This window comes from Uloborus diversus, chromosome 7, assembly GCF_026930045.1.
Source record: "Uloborus diversus isolate 005 chromosome 7, Udiv.v.3.1, whole genome shotgun sequence".
Taxonomy (NCBI): domain Eukaryota; kingdom Metazoa; phylum Arthropoda; class Arachnida; order Araneae; family Uloboridae; genus Uloborus; species Uloborus diversus.
The window spans coordinates 112,160,841-112,182,942 of record NC_072737.1 but is presented as its reverse complement, the minus strand read 5'-3'; the positions used below and the strand labels follow the sequence as shown (position 1 = coordinate 112,182,942).

The 22,102-nt window shown below is 33.1% G+C and overlaps 1 protein-coding gene across 1 annotated transcript; it reads right to left on the bottom strand.

The window, feature by feature from the left end:
• Positions 1 to 15,821: 15,821 nt before the first annotated feature.
• LOC129227059 (lysine-specific demethylase 3A-like) lies at positions 15,822 to 20,566 on the bottom strand. The gene is given in 2 exon segments (XM_054861703.1): positions 15,822 to 18,944; positions 18,947 to 20,566. Coding segments are annotated over 2 exon segments (3,915 nt in total). The 5' UTR covers positions 20,358 to 20,566; the 3' UTR covers positions 15,822 to 16,440.
• Between the last annotated feature and the right edge of the window lie 1,536 nt (positions 20,567 to 22,102).

The window sequence follows — 22,102 nt, the reverse complement described above, 5'->3', positions numbered from 1 at the left end:
AGGGACCTCTATGCAAAATTTTGCAAAAATCCGACGTAAAATGGATTTGCATAAAGAAAACCCCTCGTGGAGTGTTTTCGCACCCTCCCCCTTTCCTAATAAGTAGGCGAAAACCCCTGCGACAATTCCTGACCATTAAAGAACCTCTGTGCCAAATTTGGCAAAGATCCGACGAAAACTGTGGATTCGTAAAAGGAAACCCCTGGTGGGAGGAGGGGAGATCCGATTGCGAACAAAAACTGCCCTATATGCGAATTCTCATATATATCAAGGGACCTCTATGGAAAATTTTGCAAAAATCTGACGTAAGCTGGTTTTGTATAAGGAAAACCTCCGTGGGGTGTTTTCGCACCCCATTCGCATCCCTCATAGGCAGGCGAAAAACTCCCCATGAAGATTCCTAAGCATCAAAGAACCGCTGTGCCACTAGCGTAACTACGTACCGCACGACTCCGCAACGCGGGGGGGGGGGGAGGGGGCGGAGTCGGAAGGGGCCAGAAAGCTTTCGAGCTTTGTTTTCATTCAATTTTATAAAAAAAATTCTGTAAATCAAACACAGTTTGAAAAGTTTATGCTGGTTCTGGGGCCCCTAGAACCCCGGAACCTATCGACATTGACCCCCGATTAAGATATCGGGGACCCAAGGTCAGACATTTTTTCGGGGCCCTCTTGTAGCCAAACATTACAATTTTTGCCATTAGCTTAAACAGTTTTCGCCAATTTGGGGCTCCCAAATAGCAGGGGCCCTAGGCCATGGCCTACAGGGACGTAACTAGAGGGGGGCAGACGGGGCTTGTGCCCCGGGCGCCAGATTTTAGGGGCGCTAAACTGACAGAGTAAATGCTCAAATTAATTTTTGTAAAAAAAAAAAGAACAAATTATTAGAAGTCAAAAAAAAAATAAATAAATAAAACTCTCAGTGCGGGCACAGACAAAAAGCTTGCGTGGTTTAATGGGATAAAGAGTGGTAAAGATTGACAGAAATAGAGCGAGGATGCCGCAGTAAATAGCATGAAAGTATTTTCTTAGAGTGACTAGTACTTGTTATATCTTATTTAAAGAACCTCCTTCTCGAAGGAGGAATACAGGAGCAAAGCTATGAGAAGTACAGAACAGCGGAAATGCTCAAATGTCATTTTTATGCAATTAAACGTCATAAAGCTGCCAACATGATGTCTTCCGCTTATTTACAATGACGAGAGCTTGTCTACCCCATTGGCCTAAGGGAAAATCGTTACATTGTTCCATTGGCCTAGTTTAGTTTACAATTTTTCTCATTCTTGGGGAAAAATCTCGCACTATAATAATGGAGATTCAATTTAAAGTGCGAGAGGCTGCCCATTTTTGTTTAGAAAATACTAAGGATTTTAGAGATAAATTTAGCTAAAATGAGAAATTTTAGACTTAGTTTCGACATATTTTTGCCACCCACACAATATTTTAAATGTGCTTAAATCATCTACTTCAATTAATGTGTTAGAAATCAACTTTTTTTTACACCTCTGAAATTTTGCTTTGGTACTTTTGATGCATATTTATATTTACAGTAGAACCTCATTTATCTGGCTCTCGTTTATCCAGACGTCTGGCTTATATAAAATTTGTAGAGTTAAAAAATATATTCTCTAAAATGATAATTCTAAATTAATGATAGTATGAACGAAACTATAAATGTGTCAAATATTCGCTTATTTTGATTAAATACACAACTGCTATATATAGGTCGTGCAACAAATTATAGTCATCTAATGAACTACGTGACGTATTTGGAGCGTCAGTCTGACACCACTGCCAGCTGAACTATTAATGACCAAGTATTTGCGAGTAACAATTCTATGTAATTTTGCTGCAGAAGATCGTTTTTCCCTGCTAATAAAAGATAAGTCTTCTTATTTGCGAATTAATTACTGCTTATTATCGTACTATCCGGATTTTCGTTCATTCAAATTGCCTTCGGTCCAAGTTAGTCCAAATAAGTAAGGTTGTACTGTAAATGGAAATAACCTGAAAAGAAACTCACTGAAAACATGTAATGTTAATGTGTTTAAGATTTGTGTTATTTTTTAAAAAAGGTTAATAGAAAGAGATTTGATTTAAAGCACATTAGGTATCTGTTTTTCTAAAAAATGTTTTTCAGACATATGACTAAATACCAGAGGTGGGGAACGTGTGTCCTTTATAAAAATTAGCTCTTGTAATAATTAATATTTAATTACACAGTTTGCGACAATTTAAAATGTGTTGCATATAAAATTTTCAAGGTAATGTTTAAATAAGACAATCTATTCAATTCGAGTTATTGTAAGTTGTCGGATTAAAAAATATATACTAAGTAGTAGCAATATTCAATTAATTTCACGTGAGAAACAAAAACAAAATAGCCCACTAAATTTTTCATCGGAGTAAAAATTATTTCACACGTTATTGCGACATATTGTACAATTATGTCATTTTTCTTACACATTTCTTCATAGTAGTATAATATAAATACTTAAAAACAAATAATTGAAAACATTTCTGTTTTATTGCTTTCATTTAAAGTGGTAATTTTAAATTCGCATCTCGATACATTAAAAAAAAAAAAAAAAAGTAACGTCAAAGAAATTGTGAAAAGATGCCTGTGGCGGGCCTACGTCTTGGAGACCTCGGAGCACCTAGCATTAAAATTTTGACCAAAATCTTCGAGCCACAAGGATTTGAACCTGGGGTTGTTTACCTTAAATTTCTAATTAGTTTTTTTAAATTAATTTTTTAAGCTAAAATTTCACATAAATTGCCTTTCAAGGGATGAAAGATTTCTCACATCCCTTTCCAAAAATATTTTTTTCTGCACCAAATAAAGCTTGTAACAATTTTATCAACAAATTAGAACAGCAGATATAAAGGTTTCTATTTTAGCAAAAAGTCCTATGTCTGGAGCTAAAGAGCAAAATATATTATTAGAGACCACGAACTTAAAAGCAGTTTTTCAAACGTACAAAACTGCCGTTTTGCAATGCTCAGGAGCCCCTTTAGCACCAACGCCTATAGCTGTGGAAGTTGGTTCGAGTTAGTTTGGAACGAGGGAAAATGCTCTTCAAAGCGATTATTTTTTTCAAATATCATCTCATTTATGCATATTTCAATCAAATTATTTTTATATTTTCGGGTAGGAGTGCGATTGTGTTCAAAAAATTAGACCTTCATTTAAACTCTATTTTCTATGGGAGGGAGAGGGGAATTTTCACTTTGTTCGAAACGGAACTCGTAACGTGTTTTTCAATCTGATTTTTTCTGACAGACAATTTAAATCTTCGCGAATCAAATAAGGTTGCGAAGCAATCTTCGGGGGTTGGTATGCATCAGCGAGCAAGGGGCAGAGCCACCTGACAAAAAAAAAAAAAAAAAACAATGCAACAAGTTGTTAATTACTCTCTTGTGAAAATACAGAATAGTTTTCCTTGAAAAACTTCGTATGTAAAATAATAAATGAAATATTTAATGATTTTTACCAACTATCGAAATTTTAAAAAATGCAATCCAGTGATAAAACTGTATAAAAACTTATTACTGCAAAACACGCATAAATACTTACTGTAAAAGACGCATTTATAGGCTTATCAACACATGCGGCCGCCTTATCACTGCCTAATTTAACTTTATATTTTTAAAATAATAACTTTTTGATATTTATTTTATGGGGAGGGAGGAGGGGCGTCGAAACGAGGTCTTGCCCCTGCTCGAAAATGACCTAGTTACGTCCCTGACAGTAATCGGCCTAAAAGTAGAAAAAAAATAGGGCCCACGGACCACCTTCCATGTGCGAAAACCAAACCTTGGTACTGCACGGAGCAAAAAGTGGAGAGAAGAGGAAAATCCCTGGTAAAGAAAGGGAAAAGAAGGAAAAACTCCTGAACAAAGGATCCTGAAAAAGACAGTCAAGAGAAGTTTTTTGTGTAGGATCTGGATTGGGAGGGGGGGGGGGGGGAGAAGAGTCGACAAGGGCCCGAAAATTTTTGAGCTTTGTTTTTATTCAATTTTACTAATTTTTCCCATAAATTAAACTTGATCCTAAAAGCTTATATTGGTTGTGAGTCCCCCTAGGGCTATAATTTCATTCAAGATCGTCTAAAATTGAGATTTTGGAGCAATACTAAAAAAATTCGGGGCTGAGTCCTGAAAACCGTCTTTTCTTATCATTTTTAAATATGGTTTACGTTTTCTTGGCTATGGCTTTTATAGAAACATTTTCGGGGGAGGACTCGAACCCTACGTCATCTCAATATCATCGAAAATCGCCTAAAATTGGGGGCTTTAAAACTTTGATTTTAAAAAAATCCTCGGAAACTTATCTTTTTTGTCAGGTCATCAAAGGCAATTCTATTTCAGGAGTTCAATTTTGGAAAAGTTCCGGGGGAGAGCCTCCGTACCCCCTTTTCTGTAAAATTATCGAAGATCCATCTAAAACTGCGTTTTGGGAGCTTCAATATCAAAAAAATTCCTGAAGTCTTATCTTTCAGCCCCTTCCCTTTACATAACATCCTAAAAACGCATTTGTACACCACTTTCGATGCTGTCAGGGCAAGGGATGAGGGGGTTTTCAACTTGCCCCGAACTTTTCCGAAATAGAAATCCATAAAGGTAACTTAATGATGGCAAACAATCGCATTTTAAATACTTCAATTTCAAAAAAAAAAAAAAAAAAAAGAAGGTCCCCAAAGCTTCCCCTCTTTTTAATATTGCGTTTTGGAATCTAAATCTTTAAGTCACCCTATCTACCCTTGTGATCACCAGCTAAATTTTTTTTGCAAAATGCGCAATTACTAGGGGATTTACCCTACCTTCGGATAAATACCCCAAAAAATATTTACCTTCCCACCCTAAATCATTAATTGCGTGTATAAAAAATAGTTTGAATACATTTTCATCATGAAGCACCGAGGAGCAAATGCAAATGAGCAAGGCATCAGAAAACTTTATTTTGACCTTTTTTTTTTTGCTTATTAATGTGAAAACTGTATCTATATTTGCCACGTTACCACTTAAACAGCAATAAAATAAATAAATAACATCATAGTGTCTTAATAACTTCTCAGTTTATTCTTCCAAGCATCTTGCTTCCTTTTTTTTTTCATTTTGGATATGACTAACCTAGATTGTGATTTTGAAATCCTGAAGTTCATCATTGAATTGCTTATACTTCTCCAATTATGACATTGAAAAGAAAGATTCTTTGGTTCACGATATGTTTCTTTCAGAACTTCATCAAGTCTTTCAATAAAAAATATTATAAACTGTGCAATACATATGTATGTATCAGTTTTACCAATTAGTTCATATTTAGATTTAAAAAAAATTCCCATTCACTTTTTGCATTTTTTTAAAATACCCAGTTTTTGGGTATTTACGCAGGCCTTGGGTAAGTACCCGAGTCAATACCCAAAAAATATTTACCCGATCCACATCACTAGACCTAAAGAACAAAAATAATTTCACCTTCTAAAAATTTTTTAATAATATTGTTTGAAAATCTTTAACTACTAAAAAAGTACTAAAAGTTTCATAAATAGACATTGGCACGAATGAATAATCACTTATTTATTGTGATAGTTAAGACATGATTATAAATAACCAGAGCCGTGTCCAAGGGGAGGGTTTTAGGGGTTAAACCCCTCCCATTGAAAAAAAAAAATCAATGAATCATTAAACGATTTTCCAAAACGTATTTTAGGTTTTAATTAATTTTAGAGTTAAACTCGGATACAGTATTCACCCTCTTTAATATTTCCCCAACTTTAACAATTAACATTTTCCTCAATTGTAGGATTCCCAAGCACGTTCGCTTCTAAGTGCTTGAAATAATGGAATGGTTGGAGAGTCCGGCAATGCTGTAAGCATGCAGGGGAAAACTATTAAAAAAAATATTAGACAATGACGTAGCCCCCCCCCCCAAAAAAAAAGAACTTTGGGGCAGGGAAAATGGTTACTTTGCTTACTGTTTTTTTATGGTACTCCTTTAGTGTTGGATGAATTAGTCGTTTCACACAGTAGAAAAATGTTTTTATGCGAAACAGCAATTTTTTTTTAAATAAAATTTTTATTTTCATTTAATTCCTGCTCAATGTTATTTGATGGAAAAACAAAAGAAAAAAATTGATAATTAATTTGAGTTCTGAATTCAAATTATGTTTTTTGCAATCACGAGTTGCAACAGGGCCCTGCTCATTGGGGGCTATTGTTTCTAGAAACAACTCCTGTCCCCTCAAGCCTACCCTTCCTCCTGGGCGGTAACGTGTGTATAGTTGTGTGTGTGCAGGGATATGTGTAGGTGTGCGTGCGTGCATGTGTTGGCTTGTGTGTGTGCGTAGACCTGTGTGTATGCACGTAGGCATGTGTGTATGTGTGTATGAGCGTGTGTGTATGAGCGTGTGTGTATGAGCGCGCGTGTATGTAGGACATGGACGCCACCGGCCAGGAAAAACGGATTCCAGGACGCAATGCTCGGAGCCGCGCCTGCAGAGGCCGGTGGTGCTGGTGCCCCTGGTCCAAGCAGAAAAAGGAACTAAACATCAAAAGACGGTCAAGGGAGAACAATAAGCAATCGTGATTGCTCAAAAAAAAAAAAAAAAAGGAAAGTGAGGTGGCATAAAAGAAATATGTGTGCTTTTACAAAATGTTCAACTGTACAAATTATTTCATTTAAAAAAAAAAACGCAAAACGTATTAAAAAAAAAAGTCTAGTTATCGAACTAAAATGAACTATTCAACACGCGTAGTTAGTTTTCCTTTGACAACGTAAGTTACAAAGGGAAAAAGTTTCAACCCCTCCCTTTATGAAATCCTGGACACGGGCCTGTAAATAACCAATAATAAAATCTTGTAATTCAATTTCCTCATATATTATAGTTTCTACGATAAATATATAAACAAAAGTGAAAAAGAACTCAAAGCATAGAAAGTATTTTGCAGTATCTACAAATGAATCACTTGTCTGATGAACATAACACAATTAAAAAAATCACGACTAACTCATATTTTGAAATAAGAAATAACAACGTCAAAAAGCACAAATTGTGCTTTTTGACATTAATTTCTTATTTTACTTTTTAGCAAAGGTATTTATTTATCCAACTCATATTTTGTTCAAAGATTTAATTTAAAAAAAAACAGTTACAGATCATGTAGGTAATAATTTACGTAATGTATAAAGACTTGTACACAAATAAGCTTAAGAAAATCATTATGTTTTCATCATAGACATTATTTCTCCATTGTAGACATCATTTTCTATAGTTTAATGCGTTTAGGAAGACAATTAAAAAAAAAATCATTTTAATTAAAAGTCTGAAATAAAAAGACAAGTTCTGATGTTTTTTCCCCCAATCCCTAATCTATTCTTTATTTTATACAATCCAAATCCAAGTAAGGAAACTATTCTTTTAACACATCTCAATAATAAAGACGTTGTATCATTAAAAATTAATGTTCTTTTATTATCATTACTATCCTACCATTCATACATCATTCTTTTATAGTACTGAGATTAAAAAAATTCTTCAAAAGGTGAAAATTTGCCATTAAACTTAGTTCTAAAAGTACAAACACAGATATTTTCTATTTTCAAAATTTTATACTCCCCCCCCCCCCCAAATGCTCTCACTTCATTGTCTATCGTAGATGCCAAAAAGCATGCAAAGTTTTTTTCTCTTGTCATTTAAATATTCGACAGAGTTTATATTTATATACACTACAGATCAGCGTTGGCCGGATTGGACCCAATTGGGTTGGACCCAATGGGTTTTTTTGAAAAAACCCATTTAAAAAAACCCATTTTTTAGCCCACTTTTGGGTTTTTTAAAATTTTCTGAGAACTTTTTTTTAAAAAAATAATTAATTTAAATACTTTTACAATTTAAACTTCTTTCTTATTTCTTCTTCACAATAGGCAATGGACATAAAAAATGAATTTTGAACTTTAATAGTATTTCTTAACTCTTAAGGGCATTAAAAAATGCTTCAAAGATTTTAAATAAATATATTTAACTTTTTTCCTTCAACTGGTCAATAAGGAACTCAAATTATCTTGACTAAGTCCTGTCACGTCAGATTTTCTCGGTATTTGCAGATTGTACAAAGGATACTACTTTAGCTAAAAGGCTCTCATGTGAATTATTTTCTGCAAACCAACACGTCACAAAACTCGAATAAACAAGGCATATTTTTTAGAAATTAACAGGTTTTACAAATGGTCGGACAGAAAACGGAATAGCATGTACAGTATTTTCATTATCTTACGAAAAAGTTTAATATTTCTTACTCCGTACACAGAAATAGAAAAACAGGCAACATAAAATTCAAAGAAATGTCTTAATTAGGCTGGAATTCAGTAAAAAGGGATTTAAACTACTTGAGGTTCTACAGTAGTTTTGCATAACAAAATGAAATACAATAAAGTAAAATGCAAAAAAAAAAAAAAAAAAAATGTAGTAATTAAAAACGAACAATAGATTTTATCACTCGAGAAGTATCTTTGCCTTAACTGTCGGTAATCATGGAAACTAAAAAATCTGAAACTTCACCATTCTTGGGTTTCGTCGTGTTTCATACTTTTCTTCAGAAAACGCTGAATTTTAACTAGTTTTCCAGCTTTTTTTACCCCAAGACAATTTTTGTGCTTTGTCCATATACTTATGCTACAATATGCTACGAGTACCCCACCTTTCCCCTAAAAAAAGACAAAAAAAACCCACATTTCTTTTAAAAAACCCAGCTTTAGTTGGGTTTTTTTGGGTTTTATTTAAAAAAACCCAAAAAACCCTGGTTTTTGCCAACCCTGCTACAGATAGCTTAAATGATACATGATTTTTCTCTATAAATCTTAAATAATTAAGCAAATTAGGTAGTAAAATGAAATTTTGGCTGAAATATGCTTTTGGGGCTATTTTGAAATGTAAATGTAAAATGAAAGAAAATAAGCGAATAGATAAAGACTACAAACTACTTAGAATTTTTCTCGATCTAATTTTAGAAAAAAATATTTGTCTTTGCTAATTCTATATTAGGGGTACCAGTTTTGTTGGCTCTCTTGGCTTGGCTGACAAGTGCTAATAAAAAAAAAGTGTTTTTTTTTTTTTTTAATAAACTACAATAAAACCCCTCGTAATGGACACCCCTCTTATGCGGACAATTTTTAATTCCCCAGTTCCAATGCAAATAACATTATTAAACCCCTGTCCTGCGGTCACATCTCTATTGCAGACAAAAACATTTGTCCCGTTAGTGTCCACATTAGAGGGATTTTACAGTACTTGGTTTAAAACAAATATCCAGATAGATACATCTGAGGGTGGGGAAAATTTTAACCAAGCAGTTTTGGGGAGGATGAAGATAGTTTCATATTCATGTGAATTCACGTTATTAGTCTTTGCAATTTTAAATTATTAATATTGTTTTACTTATGGTGTCCAAATGTGTCAAAAGTATGTTCAAATGTACACCATATCATGTGGCACACGCGGGCAATTCTTGCATTTAAAAATATTTTAGTAAAATAAAATTGAATTTTATACCTCTTAATATTTGAGTATGCACATTTGAACGGATTAGGGGTAAGATCATGGTTAGTAAAAAAGATTGGGAAAATAAAATGAAAAAGGTTACTTCTAAGCAAAAAAAAAAAAAAAAAAGCCCACATGTTCCCTTTCCACCTGACGAAAAATATCTTATAATATCAGGTATTAACACACAAACAAATATCAGAATTCTGGTATGAAACCAGAACATAATCATCCTGAATTAAATTTTATAAACAAATATAAATTTTTCATGTCAGTTTAAATCATGGTTTAAACTGTAAAAAACTAGTGGCAAAACATTGCTTTCCATATTATATTTGCTTTCACAGTATAGTCGGGGAAAACCTAACCTGGCAGCATTGTAACGCTATGCTTAGGATCTGCCTAGCCTTCATAATGCTGTCAGGTTAGGTTTTCCCCAACTATATAAAAAATATTTCCTCCTTATTTTAATCTAAACCAATATTCTTCCCGAAAAAGTAAATTTTATTAAAAAATAGACAATAGACAAACTTTTAGGCCGACTAAAATTCACAATAGAAATTCTTTAATAGCACTAAAACACTGTGCTTCAGTATTTACAGAAAATAAACTTTTGCAACACATAAAAATAGCACAATTTCAATTTTTTAAAGTACTCTTCAGTCGTCAATCACAAAAAAATATTAGAAAATGGCATGAGAGAAAACTTTTTTTCAAACACACACATGTAACTTGAATTTAACATTTTAAAGAATAGGAATTTACTTGACATTTATTCTGATTTTTTTTAGAATTTTATAAATAAATACCATCTATTCTATAAATAAACACAAATAAACACCTCAACCCTGAACATAACTTGGAATTTTTTTACAGTCATACCAACATTGCTCAAAATACAAAAAAGAAAGATTAAAGTTTTAACTACCAATCCATATTTTATGCCTACAGGCTACATTAGTTTAAACTGAGCAGCGATTGGGCAGATATTATCATTATGTAAAAAAAGAAAAAGAGTTTTCCAACAGAGCATGTAGGGCACACATTTTTACAGTGTATCCCCGTTTAACCTGCAAGACCTCCGTGATACATCCCGATAAAAACAAGATAAACTAACGATTATCCATGAGCGGATTATCCGTGAGTCATTTAACAATCAGGAACATGTCCTTTTCACAGTAAAAAGAAAATACCAATGGGCCTTTTTTTTACGAAAATTTTTAAATAAACTTAGTTTTTATTTATTTACTTATTAATTGGGCATTCTTCATGGAACATACACTTGTTCTTTATTGATATTAAATTCTGTTTTGCAAAAATACAAAAGATTCTTATTGTAATGTATATATTTTTTGAAGAAAGTATTATGCATCAATACAGCTAAATAGTACATTTTTGAAGAAGAATTTTTTTTACCTTATTTATCCCTCGATCCCTAAAGCAGAATACTTGACGATGTTCTGCAACGTAAAATCATTTAACCAAAATTGTTCTGCAAGTACTTCAAGCGTTGTATACACAAGCAACCAAGGTGACTTTTTCCACAAATCGGGAGCCCTAAATCAAAATCGTTTCATACAGAAGGTTTTTTTTTTTTTCAGTTTTTAAAACTTTACTGTAGTGGTGTACATTTATGTGGAACCTAAACCAATTGAGTCTACAAAAATATTTTATATTATTTTTTAAATGCATAGAAAGAGCAAAGATACAAAATTTTATAAAAATCCGAACCTAGGCGTCAAATCACGTTTCTTTTTGGTTAATTTTACATGGCATGAAGGAGAAATTAAAATAATGTTAATAAATAAGTAAATTACAAAAATAATAAATAAAATGAGTCGAGTTAAGGTAGCAAATAATAAAACGCTTCAAAACTTTCTAAACAATTCAAATATTTTCAGAATGCAAAAGGATTGAAATCTCAAATAAGACATGCAATTTTCGGCGATGGACGTGTTTCAATGTTGACATGTATCCAAAACATACGCTTATGGAGGAAATTGTAATGGATGAAGGTCGATTGGGAAAAATAAGGAGAAGGGGAAACACAAAAAGGCTAGAAAAATCAGAATCATTTCAGATTTAGAACGTGAAATTTCTGCCGAAAATCTCCAGAAACTGCCGATTTTCCACAAATATCGTCCAACTCAAGATAGAACTTTGCAGAAATTCTGCAGATTTCTTTGAGTTCAAAGTAAATCTAAAGTTTCGGCAGATGACTTTTTGAATTCAACACTTTTCGCGAGCTCTCCGCCGAATTATCGTATTTTCGAGAATTTTTGATTTTCTTCTAATTTTAAGAGCTCTGCAGAATTTTATGTTGTGTTGGAAGATATTTGCAGAAAATCTGCAGAAATTTCACTGAAATCAGTAGAATTTCTGCAGAAAATTTGTCTGAGTTTTCCTCTCACATTTGAACAGAATTGTTCTGCAGCTCAGGCTTCTGTTCTGCTACGTACGTCGCAAATTTAGTAGTATTCTGCTTTGGGGCCCTCGATTAAGCCTTTTTGCGGTTAATCCGTGATTATTATTATCCGCAGCACTTGTGCCACCCATCTTTGGATAATCAGGAGTTTAATGTACTTCCATTTGCAAAAATGGTCAAAAGAGAGATGCAGAGTTAAGACGTTGAGAGTTCGAAGTAAAAAATTATTTAGTGAAAAAATAAGAAAAATTTTCTTTTATATGTTCCTTTCATCTCCATATTCATATTGGGGGAAATCACAAACAAGCTTGATTCAGACTAAAATGTTGAATTTAAATTTTACTGACAGCTTTAGAATTTAGGGGAATGTGGAGCAAAGTGAAATAGTTAAGATCACTTTTTTTTTCAAAATGAACAAATTGGAACTTTGTTTTAAAAATTATTGTACACTAAGAAAGAACACTATATTTAAAAAAAACTTGCGCTGAAACATTTTTTATTTTTGACAGTAAATTTGTACCTTTAAGAAAAGGTGGAAATCTTTCCCTTCTCTTTTTCATGGGGCAAAGTGAAAAGAAAAATTTTTTTGAATGAAATATTTTTTATTTAATTGTTAAAGATATTTTTGATAGAATTAATGAGTAAATAAAAGAATGAATGAAGAAATGAAAATAAAATGAAACAATAAATGAATATATAAACTAGTTGATATATGATAAAAATTAAATGAATAAAATAGCAAATAAAGAAGAAAAGTAGTGAATAAATGAACAAATATAAGGGAATTTTTAAACGAAAGAATGTAACTAATTAACTAATATGCAAATGATTTTATAAAAGATTGAATAAGTAGAGAACTATGTTTCACTTTGCTCCGCATGCACTTGACAAAAGACAAACTGTACAAAGCAATTGAAATACAAATAAGCTTAATGTTAAGCAAATAAATACTGCACCGAATATTAGAAGAATATATAATATTTAAAATATTAATAACAATAACTTTATCATTTAATAATGGCAAAAATAATTTTTGACTTGCAACAAAATATGACAATATGAGTATCTATTTTTGAAAATTGCTTGTATTATCATATTCCTTGATTTTCAGAGATAAGTTTTTCTTGACTGGAATAGACTACATGTGTTACTAGATAGTTAAAATATTACTAGGCAGGTGATGCTAAAAGCAGAGTAAATATTTGAACATTTCACTTTGCTCTATATTCCCCTACCTAAATATAAAGGTACAGTAAAACCTGTAAAGTTGACCGCTTTTGTCAGGAACGGAATTAGTACTATCTCATACAATGAAGGAAAACCTCTGTAACTTGACCATCTCTCTATCTTGACCACTAATGTTTGCCAAATTTAGTTTGGAGTATTGTAAAAAACCCTTTGTAAACTGACCACTTGTCTTTTTTTTTTTTTTTTTAACTTTCTTCAGCAAATTATTTTACTTTATTATTTATTTATTTTTTATTATTTTTATTTATCTATTTATTTTTTTTGCATAGCTTTCTAAGAATGTTTTTAATACTTTGATGAGGAGAACAGCATTTTACTAACTAAACCAGCAGCATAAAGCTTAATGCTGCTTTTTATTCTTCAAACTTGTTTTTCATTTGTTGTTCTATTTGAGATAGTTTTTTGTACTCTGTTCAATGAAAATAGGTGCGAGTAGAAAAGTTCAGTCTTTCCTTTAAGTTGCAATATGTTGTGAGAACACAGGAATTGTGCTAAAAAGAGCAGGCCTGGATCTATACATTTTGATTCCCCTGCAACAAAACATGTATTGACCCTCCCTAGTGGCCAGTAGTGTCTATTAGTAAAGTGAATAAGTCTTACTGCTAGTTTTTTTTTTCTTCAATTTCTAGGGCGGTCAGCCCCTTTAAGGATGCGGGCCTCTCGCACTGCGGGTGCGCAGATCTGGGCTTGCTAATGAGCAAAGTTACATTGGGTAATCCCTTGGTGCAAGGGATTAAAAGATAGGACATTTTGATTTTGCCTTTATGAACTGGGAGTAGAGCTTGTTGCTCTTTGTACAATAAGTTTTACATAAAAAGGCTTCAAAAAGAAAATTAGCTGAACTTGAGATTTTAATAAAAAGTATGAAATATTAAAATTAACTGAAAATGGAAAAAGCCAGAGAATATTAGCTGTCATATATGGAATGTGTAAAACTAAAGTGTCTAATATAGCTAAAAAGAAAGAAAAACTAACAAATTATTTGAATAGTATTTTTAATTATTGTATCACTTTCAATAATGTTAAACAATGAAAGTGAGTAGAACAGAAAGAGTAAGGGTGAATTCCTCAAAAAATGAATACATGGTGCAAAAAATGACAAAAAATATATAAAAAAATTATTACCGCCCTTTATAAGTTGACCGCCAAACTACTGCACCGCGAGTGGTCATTACACAGGTTTTACTGTATTAAGATTAACTGCAATATTTTGGGGCCACGTACGCCAAATACCTAGTTGGGAACTATTGCACATACTCGCATATAAGTCAACCCCCTACTTTTAGGAGGAAAATCGGGGAAAAATTGAAAACCCATATATAAGTCGAGCCCTTACTTTCTGAAAATATCGGGAAGTCTTCCCGCTAATTTTGAATTTAAACGTTATGAATTGAAATTCTTTTGCACAAATAGGTTCATTTCTGTGATCACGATTTTTGAAAAGCATTCGATTCTGCTGTTACGATGTTCGTTACTTGTATTTATTTTTGATTAATAACAATAAAATTTTGTGCTGTAGCCTGCCATATTACGACTATTTGCAAATATGGCAATTCCCACTTTTTCGGCAGTCGGCTGTATGATGTAAAGTCTTTATTCCACAGTCAGAATGTGTAAAATTATAGCATAATGTTTAAATATTTACTTCTTCCGCATCTACCTAAAAGGGTTGGACTTGAGTCAGGAAAATTTGCAGGTGTTATTATCGCAAGAATTGTTCGTGAAAATTTTTCGGAAATTCTGCCCCGCATATAATTCAACTCTCTAACTTTTAACATAATTTTCTGTGCTAAATTTCTTGACTTATATGTGAGTATATATACGACAGGGGTCTTGTGGGGATCCTGCTTACAATCAGAATAGCATAAATTTTATGGTGGTAGAGTACTTGGTGATCAAACTCACAAGAGGCCCGACTTGGCTCTTGGTAACAAAAGCATTGCGTCAGTCTTGCAATCCGAAGATGGTGGTTTTGATTAACACCCTCCCCTTGGTTCCAATTTCCTTTTCTATGCCATCAATTCTGTCCTTCACTATGAATGTATCATATTATGTGCAATATTGGACTTGATAATAATTGGATCTTGTGTGATCAAGTATACAAACTCAAAATGCACGTTTTCAATAAATGTCAAAAAAAAAAAAAAAAAAAAAAACTGCAAGTTTTGAGTATTGTAATCAAGAAACCATTCTTATTTTATTTTATATTTTTCAGTGCAAACTAGGTTGAAATAGTCTTTAGAATTTAAAAAAAAAACTATATTTTATTCATAATTTTAGAAGCTATTTTTGCATTTTTAAAGAAATCTTAGGTTATCAGCATTCGAGCAAACTAATTCCTACTAGTGTAAAAATACTATCCATTTCCCAGAACAAACATTTGTGGAAAGTTCGAGAAAAAGCATAAAAATTCCCCAAGGAATTAGACAAGTTGGCAGCTGTGCTAGGGATGATTCTTGAACTGCAAATATATATATATTTTTTTGAATGTGCATGTAAGAAATTTAGAGCCCCCCCCCCCCCCCCCATGATTCAGATAATATATAGAAATAATCATATTTAAGAGTTTTTTTTTTAAAACAAATTAATGAAAACATTTTGATACTCCAAATTGATTTTTTATTTCTTTTACATTTTTGAATTTATGACCAACTTTTAAAACTTATACTGAATAGACAGCCAAATTATCTAAATTTTTGGAATGGAATCAATTAGCCCTAAATTATGCCACAAACGAAAAATTAAGACAAACCTAATTAATTTGGAAATTTTATTTTAGATTTTTTTTTTTTTTTTTGGCAGACTTTTGCCCACTCAGAAAATGACATCAGTTTCAATCAATTCAAAAGAGACTAACTAGACTACACAATTAATAGAAATTTAAAAAGACATCAATCAAAGCATTTTTACAGTAACACATCAGCAGTTGAATACTTTAGAATGAAATAGATGTAGATATCACTCACTTGCAACTAACCATTCCTCATTCTAATGTCACTTATATTGAGGTATATTATGAAATCCAAGCACTACCAAGAATGAAAGTTTGACAATATAAATACACATAAATTATGGCTCACAACATTAGATTTGTTCAAATGATATTGCATAGGCTGAAATGACTCAGCAGTTTAAAATAGGCAGTGTTTGCAAAACATCTAAAGCAAATGTCTTGTGAAACGAAAGTTGTACACAAAATTTTGCATAAACTTTATACTGTCAATTGAAATATCAACTTAGATTGTCAGGAAGTAAATGAGCAAGAGAATCTCTCACTACATGATAAATGATATTTTTTATTTGCAGTTTGTCTTCGTGATTTGTATGAGTATCTGATAAATGACGGAATTCTTGCGTTAATTTAAAGCAATGGGCAATGTTTTCAGGAGAAACAAAATCCTCCGCCACTTTTACACAACTATGTAGATTTCGGACTTGATGTGGAGCACCTGCCGGGATAAAGACAGCATCCCCTAGACACTGTGCAATAGCATAGCCTTCAACACCATAATCTCTGTATAAACGTTTGCGAAGTTCTGCATCTATGTACCAACTCTGATCATGAATGGGATCATTGTTCGCTTCGAGTTTTTCCCCCCTTTCAATAGCAACTTTAGTCAGCATATCTCGGATCTTATCAGCATCTCTGGCATTATATATGTGCCATAGTGCACCAGGAACTACAGTAGGATGTCTAACTCTAGCTCTCATCAGGGAATCGCAGCCTCCTTCATCAATGGCCTTTAATGCTTCTTGAATATGAAGGTGTGCATTCCCACCAGATGGAATACCTACATAAACCATGACATTGACAGCATCACTCACATCAAGATGTAAATTTGTTGTTCCTTTTGTGGGAAACAATGCTGAGCCGTAGGCGTTGTACATTTTCGGGCCAAGATCGGGCCTCACAAACCAAGAAGGTAACCTTCCAGCAAGATTCAAAACACCATCCCTGTGAGTATATTCAGGTAATGGCAAAGCTTGCATAAGATCTTTAAATCTACTGGGTAGCTTTTCACTGAAATCTTCCCCAGGAGGCCAGTCTTTCAATTTCAACAACATGTATTCACCATTATCATCTTTTAATCTTTTGTTGAAATTCTGAAATCCTTCCCAGAATCTTTTCATTGGGAGATTTTTGATGACTGCACCAGTCATACAATCTACTAAATCATTCCTTACTTCTCCAAAATCTCTACAGAATGCATCAGGGTGCCACAGATTTTTGTCAAGTTGTTCTTCTACTCCTCTGACTAATATTGGTTGTCCTCTTTTCCATTGCTCTTGAAATAAAGAAAGGTTAGATGGATGATTTGCTTTGTGGAGAAATAACAAGCGTCCATTGCAAAACCAAGAATGTGGTATACTTTCAAAGACTAAATTGCTCTCTAATTTGGTGTAAATTCGTATTGGCAATGGATCCCGACCACTACTTGCTTTTGGATATCTACGAGAAAAGTGTTTTAACAATGCTTTTTCTGAACTCTCCTTGGGATCACCATAGGCTTTTGATACACTTGCAATTATTTCATCAAATGAAAACCCAGAACATATTCCTTCAGTATCTGAAAAGGTTTCTTCATCTGGAAGATCTTGCAAAAGATTTCCTCTTAAAAGAGCAAAATCTTCATAGCTGTAAAAATCTTCTTTTTCTTTATTGTCATCTGAAGCATCGTTGGTTTCTTCAAGCCATTTTAAAGCAGAACCTGTAACCTCAATGTCTAAATCTTCATAGTTCAGTTCAGTATGGTTTTGATCTATCTCATTGTAAATACTTGGCTGTTTCTTTTCAGTACTAAAAGATTTAGTAACAAAACTCATAAGCTGCTTACATATTCCAGTAGTTATACTTTTGCCAGCAGAATCTGCCTCCTGTGGTACACATTTGCAATATGCAGGAACATTCCACTGATCACGAGCTTTATGTAATAAATCTCGCATAATCCATAAAGCTTGTCCAGGAATTATTTGAGCCATCACCATATTTTCTTGAACATGTAGTTCTTTCTGAGTACATAAGAGCCATTTATATTCATCACGATTTCTTGGTCTATCTTCTTCATCTTCAATGCTGCGTATACCTTGTTTTCGCATTTTATAACAGTCAATACATACTGCCAACCCACAAATTGGACAAACCCAATGAATGTTAAAAATGGTAGTATAACAGACATCACACATTTCTCGAACACCCTGTACAATCCTTTTCCACGTAATTGTTTTATCTTTCCCTATGTGAAGAGAAAGAGCTTCTTTCTCTTGCTCGATAAGATCACAAAATTGATCACCAATATGCTCAAGAAGAGATTTTGCAGTTTCAATGTTCAAATCTTTGGGTGGATTAGAGGTTTCAGGAAGCCACTGACTTAAATGTTCAGATGTTGCATCAGAAGGTTCTGAAAATCCAGCATTTAAGATAGTACCTTGCCTGTTATAGCAGAGCTTACGATACTGCATAAAACGACAGTAAGCATTAAACATTCGGCAGTTTTTTCTGTGAAATGCTATACGACATTCTCGACATTTAGGAAGTTTCGGTGCAACGTCAAAACAAAAAGAGTTCTGTAGAAATGGGACTTGCCTACGATCAAACACCAAGGGCATTTTACTTGGTACTGGTTTATTTTCACAAAGTCTAGGTCTGCCTCTTTTGCGCACTACTTTTTCAGCAGCATGTGCTTTACGTGCAAATTTACTCTTTGTTTTTCTTGGTTTTTTTCCCGAGATTTCTCTTTTTCTGCAGCAGAATCATTGTCAGAATGTGACATTTCTGAGGTAGATTTTGAAGAATCTTCTTCAGCTTTAGATGCTTTTAAATTTGCTGTTTCTTTCTTTATAAGTTTTCCACCTGTACTCTCTTTCTTATCTATTTTTAGTTTTAAAATTTTTTTATTATTTTTCAGACTTGAATCAGCAATTTCTTCATCTTTTGAAACAGTGCTATCTAAGTTATCAGTCGGCGAATTTGCTTCCTCACTTTTAGGATTTGAACATTCCAGATTTTCATCTCTTGAAATTTGATCATCCTCATTTCTGCTTTCTGATGCGTGATCGTCATGATTTTCTGTTTTTGGCTCAACATTTACATTTTTCAATGTCAAATTATCACTCTCTTCAGTTTTGGAAACAAAGTTATCACCTTTTGCTTTCCTACTGGGAAGTTTTTTACCTTTTTGCCCATCCTCATTTTCAGTTTTTACTTCAACAAGCACTCTATCTTGATTTTCATCATCAACGTTACTTTGAACACTTCTTAACCTTTCATTATCCAAATCCAAGTTTTCATCAGCAGTCAAGGGTATGCTAGAATTTTTTATCAAATTGATATCATCCATGATACTTTTCTGTAAATCACTGTTATTTTTCTTGCTCTTTTTCGAAACTTTCTCACTGCGCAATGTACTAAGTCTAGATGTTTCACTAGGTGCATCGTTTCTGGAAGAACCTCTTCTTTTTTCACCTGATTGAGAGCTAACAGAATTTCTTTTATTTAAAGGATTTAGCCGTTCAGGCTTTTTTTTATTTTGAAATTCAAATCTTTTTCTCAGACTACGAATCTGTAGCTTTCTTACTTTTTTAAGAGGACGTCTTTTGGGTTTGGTATGATGTCTTACTGGTATTTGAGTTTGAGATAACTTTTTCACCAAATATTGCTTTCTTTTACAACTTCCTGAAGGAATCTGCGATGGTTTTGGTTTTGGCTTCTTTTTCTTTTTAACTTTTTCATATTCTGTTGATGAGGATGAATCAGAATCTTTATAGCTGGTAACATGTGTACATGAACGCATCTGAACTCCAAGTTTTCTGATCAGTTCACCCCTAATTCTGGCTGTTCGATTTGGGCGAGAGCTGACAGTTGATTCAACATCATCACCACTATCAGAGTCCAAAGTAATTAAGATAGGTTCACTTTTCGTTTTTCTTACATCAGAATCAAGAGTGCTTGTACTGCTGGCAGTTCGCTTAGATCTTTGTCTGTCAAGTCTACGTCGCCTTGATCTTGTTGATCGGGGGTTAAGATCAGACATAGGTGAGTAAGGAGGATCTGATAATTCTTCTTGTTTTATCGGAGTACTCGCATAATCATCGATTTCAACGGGCGAATCATTCTTTGCTTCTCGCTCACTTTTACTTCGGCAATCCATGTCTGCACTTCAAATGCGAATTCGAAATATTATCGAATTTTTGGAAACAAATGGTTCTGCATTATGTTCTCTCTAACGCAAAGATATGTTTCAAAAAGTTATTGAAGTTTACTAAACTAATGGTTGTACATTATGTTCCCTCTATTATTGATACTTCATGCATCATGCTTTTCTAGTTACAAAATGTTTTCGTAGTTATTTCATTCACATAATCACATGGTTGGTTTTGCTTTTCGAAAACATACAAAAGAAACGACGAAGAACCTGCTTCTTGTTTTGCAGAAGTTCGATTGCTTGAAGTTTAGTTGAAAATGTAGTGTTTGGAAGCGGGAAATGAAGACGTTGATTGCTATGAAAGACAAACGCAAAGCATATGTCTGCTGTTCAAAAGCTCATGATGAATTACATTAAAATATACTCTAGGATAAAAAGCGTCAATTAGAAATTTTAAAATACTGGAGACCTCAAAAATAATACAGCAACAACAAACATTTATGCAGTGCTGCAATATTAAACATTGTTTATACGTTGCCAAATGAAAATTTATTTTAAATGGGCGAAAAAAAATTAAAGAGTACAAAAATTAGATATGATAGAAAAATAATGAAAAATTTAATCAGCAATGTTTTCTATATCATGTATTACAACGTAATACAAAATTTGACATGACAAACCACTCTGATGTCACCGGTATTCCTTTCCGAACGCAACTAAAGTGGAAGTTTAAGTAAATGCTCAATTTATAAACATGACTGTTTTCAAAATTTTAAATATTTTTAAGCTTTTGGAACCGTGCATAGTGTTTTGAGACTATGTCCTTTTGAAAACTGCGAAAAGCAAATAAGTTTTCTAAATCAGGTTTTTTTCTCCTGCAGCTTTTTATTTTCTTAGTTTTGTGATATTTCTAATGACCAATGCAATGTTCTACTTTTCATGAATATTTTGGGAAGATATATCATAGAAAACAAAAACGGACAGCCGTAGAAGGTTATAATTTTACATTTTGGCTGTGTTTAAAGCAGTGTTTTCCCATCTACTGAAGTCTGAGTAACCGTGCAGTTTTAAAGCAATATATAGTGTGCTACTGGCCCGTGCCCAGGAGTTCATACAGGGAAGGGTTATGGTTTCAATGTTTTCTCTTTTTTGAATACATTGTCAGGTAAACACAATAATGTGTCAAATTATTCATTTCAATGGTCACAATGAGGGGCTTAGGAGGGGGGGGGGGATTTTTCAAATCACCTGAAGATTTAGTGAAAAGAAATATTACCAATTCTGTTATTGTATTTTTCAGTAGAACCTTGTTTGTCCGGATCAAATTTGTATAGTTAGAACACATATATCGACTGAAATAATAATTTCAAATTAGAGGAGCTTTAAGAAAAGATGTGTTAGCTCATTTAAGAACGTTTTTGCTTATTACTCAGATTTTCCGGATTTTGGTTTATTCAGATTGCTTTTGGTCCAAGTTAGTCTTGATAAACGAGGTTGTACTGCTCATGTAAGGACCGTTATGAACCCCACCTTCCATAAAGTCAATTCTGGCTGCACTACTAACATCAGTATTTATGCATTTTAATTGTTTCTTTAGATTCAAACCTTATTATATTTACTGTGCAATTGATTGCAACAAAAACTAAAAAAATCATTGTTTTGTGACACATGTTTTCTTGTTTTATAATTCTAAGATTCCTCGCAAACTAAATAGGAAGGGTTTTGTTGCATATTCAAATTACATTACCAAA